Source organism: Oncorhynchus mykiss, chromosome 4 (genome assembly GCF_057628025.1).
Source record: "Oncorhynchus mykiss isolate SJ-2025 chromosome 4, ASM5762802v1, whole genome shotgun sequence".
Classification (NCBI taxonomy): Eukaryota; Metazoa; Chordata; class Actinopteri; order Salmoniformes; family Salmonidae; genus Oncorhynchus; species Oncorhynchus mykiss.
The window spans coordinates 20,288,159-20,303,391 of record NC_143025.1 but is presented as its reverse complement, the minus strand read 5'-3'; the positions used below and the strand labels follow the sequence as shown (position 1 = coordinate 20,303,391).

Sequence of the window (15,233 nt, the reverse complement as noted above, 5' to 3'; positions counted from 1 at the left end):
GTGGCACTGAGTAGGCTGATACCCCATTTCATAGGTAAGAGTGCAATATTAATATCCAATATGGACAATAGACTGACTGGGAAGGTTATTTTCCACAGTCGTCAGTCCTTCAATAAGGGCTAATGTTAATATTTGTGTAAACTTTTGAGAATTGTTTTCTGTGGGTGTCAATGAGTAGGCTGATACCCAGTTTCATCAATGCACAAGCCATAGGTAAGGCTATACAGTGCATATAAACTCATATAAACTCAACTGCATTTAATTTCAGAAAACTTTACATGTGTAAATATTTGTATGAACATAAGATTAAACAACTGAGACATAAACTGAACAAGTTCCATAGACATGTGATTAACAGAAATGGAGTAATGTGTCCCTGAACAAAGGGGGGCTCAAAAGTCTGTGTTGCATTAAGTACTGCAGTGCATCTCATCCTCATGGACTGCACCAGATTCGCCAGTTCTTACTGTGAGATGTTACCCCACTCTCCCACCAAGGCGCCTGCAAGTTCCCGGACATTTCTGGGGGGAATGGCCCTAGCCCTCACCCTCCAATCCAACAGGTCCCAGACGTACTCAATGGGATTGAAATCTGGGCTCTTCGTTGGCCATGGCAGAACACTGACATTCCTGTCTTGCAGGAAATCACGCACAGAACGAGCAGTATGGCTGACGATCAGTCATGCCAGATGGTCATGTCAGGTTGAGCCTGCAGGAAGGGTACCACATGAGGGAGGAGGATGTCTTCCCTGTAACGCACAGTGTTGAGATTGCCTGCAATGACAACAAGCTCAGTCCGATGATGCTGTGATGCGCCGCCCCAGACCATGACGGACCCGCCACCTCCAAATCAATCCCGCTCCAGAGTACAGGCCTCGGTGTAATGCTCATTCCTTCGACTATAAACGCGAATCTAACCATCACCCCTGGTGAGACAAAACTGCGACTCGTTAGTGAAGAGCATTTTTTTGACAGTCCTGTCTGGTCCAGCGACGGTGGGTTTGTGCCCATAGGCGACGTTGTTGCTGGTAATGTCTGGTGAGGACCTGCCTTACAACAGGCCTACAAGCCCTCAGTCCAGCCTCTCTCAGCCTACTGCGGACAGTCTGAGCACTGATGGAGGGATTGTGCGTTCCTGTTGTATATCGGCAGTTGTTGCCCTCCTGTACCTGTTCCGCAGGTGTGATGTACCAATCCTGTGTAGGTGTTGTTACACGTGTTCTGCCACTGCGAGGACGATCAGCTGTCCGACCTGTCTCCCTGTAGCGCTGTCTTAGGCTTCTCACGGTACGGACATTGCAATTTATTGCCCTGGCCACATCTGCAGTCCTCATGCCTCCTTGAAGCATGCCTAAGGCACGTTCACGCAGATGAGCAGGGAGCCTGGGCATCTTTCTTTTGGTGTTTTTCAGTCAGTAGAAAGGCCTCTTTAGTGTCCTACGTTTTCATAACTGTGACCTTAATTGCCTACCGTCTGTAAGCTGTTAGTGTCTTAACGGCCATTCCTTAGGTGCATGTTCATTTAATTGTTTATGGTTCATTGAACAAGCATGGGAAACAGTGTTTAAACCCTTTACGATGAAGATCTGTGAAGTTATTTGGATTTTTACTAATTATCTTGGTAAGACAGCGGGCGGGGTAGTGCTTTAACCTCTCTGAACCACCCATACCGGATCCGGGATAATTGTCATCAGCAACGCTGAATAGCATAGCGCCACAGTCAAATAATATTACTAGAAAATATTCATATTCTTGAAATCACAAGTGCAATATTGCAAAACACAGTTTAGCCTTTTGTTAATCCACCTGTCGTCTCAGATTTTGAAATTATGCTTTACAGTGAAAGCAATACAAGCGTTTGTAAGTTTATCGATCGCTCGACCAAACAATAAGTACACTTAGCATCAGGTAACTTGGTCACGAAGATCAGAAAAGCAATCAAATGAATCGTTTACCTTTGATCTTCTGATGTTTTCACTCATGAGACTCCCAGTTAGACAACAAATGTTCCTTTTGTTCCATAAAGATATTTTTTTAATCCAAATACCTCCGTTAGTTTGGTGCGTTATGCCCAGGAATCCACCGGTAAGAGCGGTCACGACAACGCAGACAAAAATTCCAAATTATATCCATAATGTCCACAGAAACATGTCAGACGTTTTTTATAATCAATCCTCAGGGTGTTTTTCAAATATCTATTCGATAATATATCAACCGGGACAGTTGGCTTTTCACTAGGACCGGGAGTAACAATGGCTGCCTTTCTCTTTTGCGCACAATTCACTCTGAGCCCCCACCTATCCACTTACGCAATGTGGTCGTTCACGCTCATTCTTCAAAATAAAAGCCTGAAACTATGTCTGAAGACTGTTGACACCTTGAGGAAGCGATAGGAAAAGGAATATGGTTGATATCCCTTTAAATGGAGCAATGGGAGGCTATGGAACATGGAGTTTTCAAAATAGAAGCCACTTCCTGGTTTGATTTTTTTCAGGGTTTTGCCTGCAATATCAGTTCTGTTATACTCAGACAATATTTTGAAAGTTGAGTGTTTTCTATCCTAATCTGTCAATTATATGCATATTCTAGCATCTGGTCCTGAGAAATAGGCCGTTTACTTTGGGAACGTTATTTTTCCAAACATAAAAATTGTGCCCCCTAGCTTCAAGAGGTTAATACTTAAATGTTCTTTACACTTGCTATTTTATGTGTAGACTCAACATTCTTAAATTTCCCATTGTTTGACACAACCGTTAGGAATGTCTATATAAAGATGCAAAAGGTTTTGGACCTGCACTGGTTTGGGACCTTTCACAACTTCCTTCACTCTCCACGATGAGCTCTGCTCTTCTATGGTGCCTGATTCATTTAGTCTCAGGTCTGTAGTCGCAATATGTGTGGGCATCGGGAATGTCTGCACACAATATAGGCCACCTGAGGCTCTTTCTCCGCACATCTCTTCAACCACCCCATGCACTTGTAGCATTATGCACCTGTAGCGATTTACACTTGTAGCATTATGTGCTAAGCTTTAGGTCTCTTGGTAGAAAGGAAACTGGGTTGCCAGGGCAGAAGTTTCACCTGTGAATGTGTGTCTGTGTTAGTGTGCCCACTAATCGTCTTTGTAAAGTCTTAATTTTCCCCAGGGGGCCATTAATTTTGCAGCACATAGTAAAAACAATGTACAAATTACAATAAATATACTAAAATACAATATGTCCAGCAATATGTAGACAGGATAGCTAGAAAATATTTTTTGTGTCATTGTTTTGGCAATTCTCACACAAACGTCAGAATAGGGATGAAGCTTATATGACATGCTTTTTACATTCGCATCACAAACCATTTTTGGGGAAATCTTGATGAAAGTGGCCATTTTAAAGTGCCCACTTTTTAGACCTATAAATGCCTCCTGAAAGACCCTATGATCAGTGAACTGTACATGACACAGAAAATATATTGGTGTCCTAATACTCTTATAATGTTTACATATGGAATATGTCTAGATAAAGAAAATATATCAAATAAATGTACTAAACATTAAATATCTCAAATGTACCCTTTTTCTTTAGTTCATTTTAGGACCTACTGTATTGTTTGAAACAATAAACTCTACAGGTACAGTGGGGAGAACAAGTATTTGATACACTGCCGATTTTGCAGGTTGTCCTACTTACAAAGCATGTGGAGGTCTGTCATTTTTATCATAGGTACACTTCAACTGTGAGAGACGGAATCTAAAACAAAAATCCAGAAAATCACATTGTATGATTTTTTAAGTAATGAATTTGCATTTTATTGCATGACAAAAGTTTTTGATCACCTACCAACCAGTAAGAATTCCAGCTCTCACAGACCTGTTAGTTTTTCTTTAAGAAGGCCTCCTGTTCTCCACTCATTACCTGTATTAACTGCACCTGTTTGAACTCGTTACCTGTATAAAAGACACCTGCCCACACACAATCAAACAGACTCCAGGCCTCCCGGGTGGCGCAGTGGTTAAGGGCACTGTACTGCAGCGCCAGCTGTGCCATCAGAGTCCCTGGCTCTGTCGTAACCGGCCGCGACCGGGAGTTCCGTGGGGCGACGCACAATTGGCCTAGCGTCGCCCGGGTTAGGGAGGGCTTGGTCGGTAGGGGTGTCCTTGTCTCATCGCGCACCAGCGACTCCTGTGGCGGGCTGGGCGCAGTGTACGCTAACCAAGGTGGCCAGGTGCACGGTGTTTCCTCCGGCGCATTGGTGCGGCTGGCTTCCGGGTTGGTTGTGCGCTGTGTTAAAGAAGCAGCGGCTTGGTTGGTTGTGTATCGGAGGACGCATGACTTTCAACCTTCGTCTCTCCCGAGCCCGTACGGGAGTTGTAGCGATGAGACAAGATAGTAGCTACTACAACAATTGGATACTATGAAATTGGGGAGAAAAAGGGGTAAAATTCAAATAAAAAATAAATAAAAAAAATAACAAAAAAAAAAATAACAGACGGCCAAGACCAGAGAGGACATCAGGGATACAATTGTAGACCTGCACAAGGCTGGGATGGGCTACAGGACAATAGGCAAGCAGCTTGGTGAGAAGGCAACAACTGTTGGCGCAATTATTAGAAAATGGAAGAAGTTCAAGATGACGGTCAATCATCCTCGGTCTGGGGCTCCATGCAAGATCTCACCTCATGGAACATCAATGATCATGAGGAAAGTGAGGGATCAGCCCAGAACTACACGGCAGGACCTGGTCAATGACCTGAAGAGAGCTGGGACCACAGTCTCAAAGAAAACCATTAGTAACACACCACGCCGTCATGGATTAAAATCCTACAGCGCACGCAAGGTCCCCCTGCTCAAGCCAGCGCATGTCCAGGCCCGTCTGAAGTTTGCCAATGACCCTCTGGATGATCCAGAGGAGGAATGGGAGAAGTCTGATGAGTCTGGTCTGAAGAGACAAAAATAGAGCTTTTTGGTCTAAACTCCACTCGCCGTGTTTGGAGAAAGAAGAAGGATGAGTACAACCCCAAGAACACCATCCCAACCGTGAAGCATGGAGGTGGAAACATCATTCTTTGGGGATGCTTTTCTGCAAAGGGGACAGGACGACTGTACCGTATTGAGGGGAGGATAGATGGGGCCATGTATCGTGAGATCTTGGCCAACAACCTCCTTTCCTCAGTAAGAGCATTGAAGATGGGTCATGGCTGGGTCTTCCAGCATGACAACGACCCGAAACGCACAGCCAGGGCAACTAAGGAGTGGCTCCATAAGAAGCATCTCAAGGTCCTGGAGTGGCCTAGTCAGTCTCCAGACCTGAACCCAATAGAAAATCTTTGGAGGGAGCTGAAAGTCCGTATTGCCCAGCGACAGCCCCGAAACCTAAAGGATCTGGAGAAGGTCTGTATGGAGGAGTGGGCCAAAATCCCTGCTGCAGTGTGTGTAAACCTGGTCAAGAACTACAGGAAACGTAGGATCTCTGTAATTGCAAACACAGGTTTCTGTACCAAATATTAAGTTCTGCTTTTCTGATGTATCAAATACGTATGTCATGCAATAAAATGCAAATGAATTACTTAAAAATCATACAATGTGATATTCTGGATTTTTGTTTTAGATTCCGTCTCTCACAGTTGAAGTGTACCTATGATACAAATTACAGACCTCTACATGCTTTGTAAGTAGGAAACACTGCATCCATCATCCAGCATCCATCATTCATGGTAAAAAATAATAATAATCGTACATACCCTGTTGTTCAACTGCATGTGCAATGCTGTCCGAGGGGGAAAAGATAGTGTTATTTCAAGTGACTTCCTCATTGTAATTTTGCAAATGGACATGGCAGTTTCACGGCTATGGATTCGACCTTAAACATATGGCGACTGTATCTGCGCTGTGAGGGATACAACAAATTTTTCTCTGTGGATAAAAGAGTACCGCAGTGTCTTGGATAGTGGACTGCACTCTCAAACTGAATCTATTTGGGAGCCCCTGGTCTAATCTGTTCATTGTCCTCTCTGTCTACTCAGGCACTGGCGAGAGTGGCAAGAGCACATTCATCAAACAGATGCGCATCATCCATGGGACGGGCTACACTGACGAGGACAAAAGAGGCTTCACCAAGCTGGTGTACCAGAACATCTTCACCTCCATGCAGTCCATGATCCGGGCCTCCGAGACCCTCAAGATCCAGTACAAGTATGAACAGAACAAGGTGAGTCTGACTTGGGGATAGGGATTGGGGTCCACTCATTGGACAATGACCATATTGGTCAATGTATTTCATTATATATCTATCTATCTCACTAATGGGAGCAGCAAATGGTTAGCGGCCAGTCTTGGCTGATTTCTTTTGATTTTCCCATGATGTCAAGCAAAGAGGCACTGAGTTTGAAGGTAGGCCTTGAAATACATCCACAGGTACACCTCCAATTGACTCAAATGATGTCAATTAGCCTATCAGAAGCTTCTAAAGCCATAACATAATTTTCTGGAATTTCCCAAGCTGTTTAAAGGCACAGTCAACTTAGTGTGTATGTAAACTTCTGACCCACTGGAATTGTGATACAGTGATTTTATAAGGGAAATAATCTGTCTGTAAACAATTGTTGGGAATATTACTTGTGTCATACATAAAGTAGACGTCCTAACCGACTTGCCAAAACTATAGTTTGTTAACAAGAAACTTGTGGAGTGGTTGAAAAACGAGTTTTAATGACTCCAACCTAAGTGTATGTAAACTTCCAACTTCAACTGTATGCATGTAACTTGGCATTGCATGCAGATATCCAGGACTGGTGAACCGGAGGTGCACCCATCAGGACTTCTATAGCCTAGTCATAGTATAGCCTAGGTGGGGAATACTACTACAAAATCCGCTACGGACTAATTCCCTTCTGGCATTGTCTGAATTCTCATCCACTCATAGGACCGCTCACTGGCAACTGTTGGCTGGCAATCTCCGCATCGAATTGTCCAGCCACAGCTTTATATGTCCTCATCATCAAATGCAAACCGTATTCAAATAGACCATAAAAGTGGCTGTAAACCATGCCATAAAACGTAATGGACTGCTACAGCTACTCCAATCTGCTCTGTCCAGGTAGAGACACTAAGACACTGCCGAGGAGAGGCCTGAATGTATCAATGGCAAGACGGTAGTCTGTCTTTAGGCCTAAATTGATCGATAATAATCTGTACAAATGACCTAGCATGTTCTGATTTAACTGATCAGAATGCAGAAATGTGTAAATAATCCTGGAGCACTGTTACAGTGAATGTGAGTGACACTGTCCAATCTTTTACTCTTTTCCAACTGTTTCCCCTATCTGGTGTCCTTTTCCTCCCCCCAGTCCAATGCGCTGCTCGTGCGAGAAGTGGATGTGGAGAAGGTGTGTTCCTTCGAACAGCCCTACATCAGTGCAATAAAGATGCTTTGGACTGACCCTGGCATCCAGGAGGCCTACGACCGCAGACGCGAATATCAACTCTCGGACTCAACCAAATAGTAAGTCTATTTCTGGGATACACACACAATAGCTACAGTGGTTAGAGATTGAGATTTTTAAATTGAAGAGAATGAGTTAGCGTAATAGTGAATATCATCTCTCCCTGACTCTATTAAATAGTGTTTTGTATGAGAAAGTGAGAGATTTAAGGAGACCAAAAGAAAGAGGAAAAAAACAGAGATGGAAAGAGGAAGAACAGACGGCAACGTTTCTCATCCTGCTCCACCTTAGTTCTATTTGAACTAACCTAACGAGACCTGAATTTCATGTTTGTTATGTAGAATTATAGGTCTGAATTTGTTCAACCCTAAAATGCAGAGTAAGCACTTTGTCACCATGGCTAATGCGTATAGCTTTCCAGGGACAAAACACTTTGTTGTAATATGACTCAGAATCAATGTAGTGATTAGGCTACTCTGTTTTTATGACTGATAAGGTTATCAGGACTGTAAAAATGAACCCAAATGTCCACATGGACCATTTTAGGATGTTAAGTTACTTGGCCCTAAAGACTTGAGCTATTGTGATTCAGCCCCCCTAACAGGGTTAGTGATAATTGTTACAAACGGATACTGCCTACCGTTAGTTTGTGAGTAGTAACAGGATACAGCTGTAATATATTAATGTACAGTGCCTTCAGAAAGTATTCATACCCCTTGACTTATTCCACATTTTATCAGTCTGAATTCCAAATGGATTCAAACATTTTTTTTTCACCACACAATACCCCATGATGACAAAGTGAACACATGCTTTTAGAAATGTTAGTAAATGTATTGAACATTTAAGTATGGAAATATCTCATTTACATAAGTATTCACACCCCTGAGAATCACCTTTGGCGGCGATGACAGCAATGAGTCTTTCTGGGTAAGCCTCTTAAGAACTCCTGGATTGTACAATATTTGCACATAATTTTTGTAATTCTTTTGTCAAGTTGGTTGTTGATCATGGCTAGACAGCCATTTTCAAGTCTTGCCACAGATGTTCATGCCTATTTTAAGTCAGAACTGTAACTAGGCCACTCAAGAACATGCAATGTCTTCTTGGTAAGCAACTCCAGTGTAGATTTGGCCTTATGTTTTAGGTTTTTGTCCTGCTGAAATGTAAATTCATCTTCCAGTGTCTGGTGGAAAGCAGACTGAAAGCAGACTGAACCAGGTTTTCTTGTATGTGATTTTGCCTGTGTTTAGCTCCATTCAGTTTGTTTTATCCTGTACCTCCCAAATTACAAGCATACCCATAACATGATGCAGCCAACACTATGCTTGAAAATATGAAGAGTGGTACTCAGTAATCTGTTGTATTGGATTTTCCCCAAACATAACACTTTGTATTCAGGACAAAAAGTTTATATCTTTGCCACATTTTTTGCAATATTACTTTAGTGCCTTGTTGCAGACAGGATGCATATTTTGGAATATTTGTATTCTGTACAGGCTTCCTTCTTTTCACTCTGTCAATTAGGTCAGTATTGTAGAGTAACCACAATGTTGATCAATCCTCAGTTTTCTCCTATCACAGCCATTAAACTCCGTCTGTTTGAAAGTCACTATTGGCCTCGTGGTGAAATCTCTGAACAACTGATCTCTGAACAACTCTCCCGGCAACTGAGTTAGGAAGGACGTCTGTATCCTTGTAGTGACGGGGTCTATTGATACACCATCCAAAGTGTAATTAAAAACTTCACCATGCTCAAAGCGATATTCAATGTCTGTTTTTTTTTTTTTTTTACCAATAGGTGCCCTTTGTGAGGCATTCGAAAACCTCCCTGGTCTTTGTGGTTGAATCTGTGTTTGAAGTTACTGCTCAACTGAGGGACCTTACAATTATCTGTATGTGTGGGGTACAGAGATGAGGTAGTCATTAAAAAAATAATGTTAAACGATATTATTGCACACAGAGTGAGTTGCTGCAACTTATTATTTTACTTGTTAAGCAACTTTCTACTGCTGAACTTATTTAGGCTTACCATAAGGGACTGAAGACTTACAGCTTTTCATTTTTAATTCATTTGTAAAAATTGAACAACATAATTCCACTTTGACATTATGGGGTTGTGTGTGTGTGTGTGTGTAGGCCAGTGACTACACATCTTAATTAAATCAATTTCCAAATTCAGGCTGTAACACAACAAAATGTGGAAAACGTCAAGGGGTGCAATGTATGTGATTATCTGTATGTATTTCTGTTTCCATGAGAGAGAGGGTGTGTGTGTACCTGGTTTTTGTCTGTGTGCAGGTGATTGTGCAGCATCAGGCACACTTGTCATGTGTCCCCCTTCATTCCACAGTTACCTTAGAGATTTAGAGCGAATAGCGACCAAGGGGTACGTGCCCACTCAGCAGGATGTGCTGCGGGTTCGAGTGCCCACTACTGGCATCATTGAGTACCCCTTTGACCTGGAGAATGTAATCTTCAGGTACTGGTGTGAAGTGCTGCCTATACCTCCGCCACTATTCTGCCCCCCCCCCCCCCCCACTGCTGCTGGCCGCACAGCCCTGGGTCCTGGTAGCGTGCTCTCTGAGACTCCTTCCTATCAGCAGCTCTGAGTTTGTCTGAGGCCAAATCACTTCTCCTAACTATAACCAAAAAAGGAAAAAGGGTATTTAGTCCAGATCTTATTGAACTTGCGGACTGCCTCAATTTGAACTCAATATAATGCAAGGTTTAACAGAGTCTCTGAGAGCTGCTATCAGGTACTGTACTCACTTTCTGGGAGATGATTGGGGGGTTTAGTAGGTGGTAGAGGTGGCAGGTGAAGGGTCACCCCCCAGAGCTCTCAGGAATGGGTTCTCCTGTTTGGGACTGACTGGTCCACTTGCTTTGGAGGGGGGTAATCTGCTGTCATGCTTCACTCTCTCTCTCTCTTTGTCGTTCCTGTCTCTCTTTCTCCCGGTCTCTAGCTATCTAAGCGATCTGGATCGTATTGCTGAACCCAACTTTCTACCAACCCAACAAGATGTGCTTAGGGTTCGCATCCCCACCACAGGGATCATTGAATACCCTTTCGACTTGCAAAGCATCATTTTCAGGTAGAAAGACATTCACACTTTTACTCCCTTCCTTGTGTTTTGTATTTCCTCTGAAATACATCATTGTTTCAATATTCATGTTGACTGTGCGTTGTGTGATATCAGAGAACATTGATCATTTTCTCCCTCACAAGATCAACATGAACACTGATTCACCTGCTGCTTAATTTTATTCCTCATTGTTGTTTGATCTCCAGTTTTTACCCACCCATCGTAATTGTCTCAGGCCCATCAAGTCTTAATTGTCACTATTTAATCCTTGAGATGAACACTGAACAACACTTCAGCCCCTTGCTTTGCATGGTACAATACTGGATGGAGTAGAATGATGAGCTAAATATCAGTTAGTCATCTGAAGATTTAGTCATCATAACAGGGATGTTGAGAAGCCGTGTACTCCAGGACTGTAACCAGTCTGGTGTCATTATGATGTAACCAGGCATGCTGCCTGTTAGTGTCGTCTGGGCCAAGCCAGTCGAGCTGAGGGAGGGGGAGGCCTCCTGGAAGTGGCCAGGCGGAAGAGACTGATCACTGGGCACCAAGGTGTAGAACAGCCCCCCCCCCCCTCCTCCAAGAGGATAATCATGAGGAGATGAAACCAGCGAACAAGAGCGATTACAAAAGAGTGCAAATCGATAGGAAGCCAGCATGTCAGCCCCTCCTACGCACAGCAGCGCTAGAAATAACTCCCAGGATCACAATGAGGTTGGACTCGAGGATCCCTCCATCGCTTCACTCTACTGCTACTGGATGGATAGGCTGTGAATCACTACAGCAGTGTTTAAGGACATGTAGCCTATATAATAATAAATTAGAGATATTCCTCAGGATTTCCAGACGATCCGCATTTAAATCTCAATCTGAATATTTGGCTAGTCAGATGGGGAGAGACTTGTGATGCAAGGAGCCCCCCTCTTCACCCCAACCCAATGTGTGTTAGAGTGATTGGGTCTGGTGCAGCCCAGCCCGGGTTGTACTCACAGCAGCTGCACAAGGCAGGCTTTCATGAGGACAAAGTAAACATGTATGTCTGCTGCGTTCGGCCGTGGTGCTTCCCTCTCTTAATTGCCTTTTTGAAGTGGTTGAGAATGTCATGATTTCTCTGGGCTCATCCTCCATAGGAGAGCCTATCCTTCTAAGTAGGTCACCCATCACTGCTACAGGAAAGGAGGCCGGCTGACGCGAAGGAGCTTTTATTTTAGGCAGGAGTCCTAGAGGACCCCATTTATCAACGCACCCCCCCCCCCTTCTCACTTTGCGGACGAGCCAGCCAGGGATGGACAGCGGTAGCTGCTGCTCACTAGCCTACGAAAGAAACCCTGATCCTCCTTTGATAAGATGGATATAGACTAATAGATATCTCCCATCAACTAAACCACTGTTGGAAAATAGGAGGATTTCTGAGTTGCATGATGGCTAATCTGATCCATCTATAAATGCAAAATTCTATGAAATCCATGAAAATTATGTTTGGAAAACAACTGTAGCGGTATTCCCAAATCCTTGCCTCCACTCGGTACCCCTGCTTGATCTGTGATGGAGGTGCCCTCTGCTCTCCCATTCTTCCCCTCTCCCTGTATTCTTTCTTTCTTTCCCCCTCTGTATCCTCCCCTTCTCCCCTCTAACCCCCCTTTCCTCTCTCCTTTTTGCACTGGCCTACCTCCCCACACTGCTGCTGGGCTTGTGCTCTGAATCTGAAATCACTGGCTGACTTAGATGCTGCTTCCAAGCGGGATAATGCCGTCCCGATCTGACCTCTCTGGCACACCTGCATCCACTTAGCTGGGAATGGGCTGGGATGTGGCTCTGCACAGTGCACACACCTTTTCTCTTATCTTTTTGGTTCAACTTGGGTTGTTTAACCTGTCCTTGCACTTTCTTTGATTTACTGTACTGTATGTTGCATTAGTGCATAATAAGTTATCCAACTTAATTGTTATCAATTTAAGTTATTGATAGCATAATGCATGTCGCATGTACAGTATGTTTACTGCACATGCGTTTAATTTGTTTAATTCTCATATGTTAACATATAACTGCCTAACTGACAATCCTGACCATAAAGGAACATAATGTCCACATAATCATGTTTTCCAAGTAGTTGTATATGAGGGTAAACACAATCAAGTGGGTTTGAGTGCTTCTTTGCACTGATGTATTTTAAAAGCAGGTCAAAAGGGTATACATCTTATTGCATTATAAGTGCTGTTCCCAATGGAACAATCATTTTAATTCCTTGATATCCATTTTATTTTTGCTTTGTTTGACAGTTAACCGTATTCATTGCTAGATTTTGGGCATTATGAATCCTAAAAGGTGATAATGGGACTAGCCTCAAATGTTTAAGTTTCACCAAATGATTTAGTTGGATACCCTTGTTACCACAATAAAAAAAAAAAATTAACTTGCCATCAATGTCTGAATTTAGCCTAATTTTGAAAACTTCTCTCCTATATTCATCTCTCCATCTGGGTCCTGTCCAATCAGGATGGTGGATGTAGGGGGTCAGAGGTCAGAGAGGAGGAAGTGGATCCACTGCTTTGAGAACGTCACGTCTATCATGTTCCTGGTTGCCCTCAGCGAGTACGACCAGGTTCTGGTGGAGTCTGATAACGAAGTGAGATTGAACACACACACACACCAGGCACACTGTCATTAGTCTCTTATTTACAGTCATACGGTAGATAGTAGCTTCTTATATCCTGCTTGTTTGTGTATGAGTCTTGTTTTGTTTTCCATTTTGCTGGTGTCCCTTTGACTGCAGCTCCAGATGAAATGAGGATAATATGATCAGGCTGTTTAGTCATCGGAGAGAGCTGGTTTAGAACAACAAACTGTCTGATGGGTCATATGACAGAGAGTGTTTCATACAGCACTGCACCACGTTGCCAGGCGGAGCAGAGCGGAGTATTTTGGAGGGTAGAGACATCCACATCCTCCTGCACTGCTCTCGCTACTGGATCTACCTGATCTGACAGTAAACATCATGTCACAGGAGCAGCAGAGCAGGCCCTCCTTACACACAGACAGGATGGGTGCCTCTGCATGGATAATGGGATTATATAATGCCAAAGATCTGCTCTCACATAGACTTAACGCAGACCACAGCAAGCTCACAAGAGCAAAGTTAATCCTAACATGCGCATTACTCCACCCATTATATTTTTGAACTACATATTTATTGATTCCTCCCCCCAAAATTTGGTGAACTTATTTGGAGGATGGGAGTAATACATCTCATCACTACCCCACCTTTATTTCCTATAAATGCCATGGGAGTCTTTGTAAATTGGTCTCTAGGGTACAATGATATTTTGAAAGCCGTATGATTGTTTCACTAGACAATTTCATTGTTTTTATCAAGTGCAGTCAGGAATTTAAAATGACACTGAATTGAATTGTATGCAGTGGCAATTGGCCATGTGTTTCTAACCAGATTATTCTTGTTTTTTTTGTTAGGCTAGATTCACTATTTTGTTAGAACTGTTATTAAATCAAGCAGTATCTTGGATTAATATGAGCTCATGAATGACCAAAGTTTTTATTATTTAACTAGGCAAGTCAGTTAAGAACAAATTCTTATTTACAATGACGGCCTACCGGGGAACAGATTTTTACCTTGTCAGCTCGGGGATTCAATCTAGCAACCTTTCAGTTACTGGCTCAACGCTCTAACCACTGGGCTGCCTGCCACCAAATATATGGGTTTGCTCTAGTAGAGAAGGGGTTGTTTCTTCATAGGATAAGTAACATTTACTGTCAAGTTTTTTGGCCCAATAGATGAAATGAAAGCAATAAATTGGTTTATTTTTAGATTATTGAACAGAACAAAATGTTAACACTAATTAGCATATGTTGAAATGTTTTTGCATGATATAGAATAATGAAAACCTGTTTGTTTTTCATTAACCTAATAATCACGTTAAAAACATCACCACTGTTGGCTCATTTCAAAGCAAAAAAAACAATTGCATATTTGAATAATAGCTACATGTAATAAAAGTTTAGGTTTGTTTTACATTACCTTATTTTGTGCCTGCCATTTGGCTGTAGGCTACTCTGCTAGCTAAAAACTGCTTCTCACATCTCCCCCATGTGAAATAATCAGATTTATAATTAAATAATATACCCTGTCAAATATTCTTATACTTGCCAGTGCAACCTACAAAATGTTTCCAGTTTTGATATACTGTTGAATGTATTCGCTCCCATATCAGCAAAAATAGAACATTTATCATGTTTGCTCACGGAGAAAAAGCACATTGCTAGCAGCTGTTTTTACCGTTTCAAAATAGCCTGGAATCACGTAGATATTACTTCTAAACAAAATACCTTTTGGGTGGCCTCAAAGTTCTTTGGTTTATTGTTTGAACAGTTGCTGTGATTATATTTAGTTATCTATGCAAAATAGACTACTTTGTGCATAGCCTATATAGATCAAATAAAGGAACCAAGCGAGTTCTGACCATCCTTTCCTTTCTCCTTTCTGTCCCTATCGCTCTACCTCCCTCTTTCTCTGTCAGAATCGGATGGAGGAGAGCAAGGCTCTGTTCCGGACCATCATCACATATCCCTGGTTCCAGAACTCCTCCGTCATCCTGTTCCTCAACAAGAAGGACCTCTTGGAGGAGAAGATCACTTACTCCCACCTGGTCGACTACTTCCCAGAGTTTGATGGTAAACAACTCTTTACCTTTATCCTAGAACCTC

General features: G+C 42.7%; 1 protein-coding gene across 16 annotated transcripts in view; it reads left to right on the top strand.

The window, feature by feature from the left end:
- The window catches only part of LOC110521465 (guanine nucleotide-binding protein subunit alpha-11), a 72,852-nt gene that overhangs the window by 52,187 nt on the left and 5,432 nt on the right, over positions 1–15,233 (top strand). For 6 of the 16 annotated variants that reach the window (XM_036969501.2, XM_036969512.2, XM_090231405.1 and 3 more), the window contains 6 exons: positions 6,010–6,194; positions 7,333–7,487; positions 9,782–9,910; positions 10,395–10,523; positions 13,011–13,140; positions 15,047–15,200. In XM_036969501.2, the coding sequence (XP_036825396.1) occupies positions 6,010–6,194; positions 7,333–7,487; positions 9,782–9,910; positions 10,395–10,523; positions 13,011–13,140; positions 15,047–15,200 (882 nt within the window). The remainder of the gene's footprint in view (positions 1–6,009; positions 6,195–7,332; positions 7,488–9,781; positions 9,911–10,394; positions 10,524–13,010; positions 13,141–15,046; positions 15,201–15,233) is intronic. The other 10 variants (XM_090231395.1, XM_090231401.1, XM_090231406.1 and 7 more) reach the window with 2 other exon arrangements.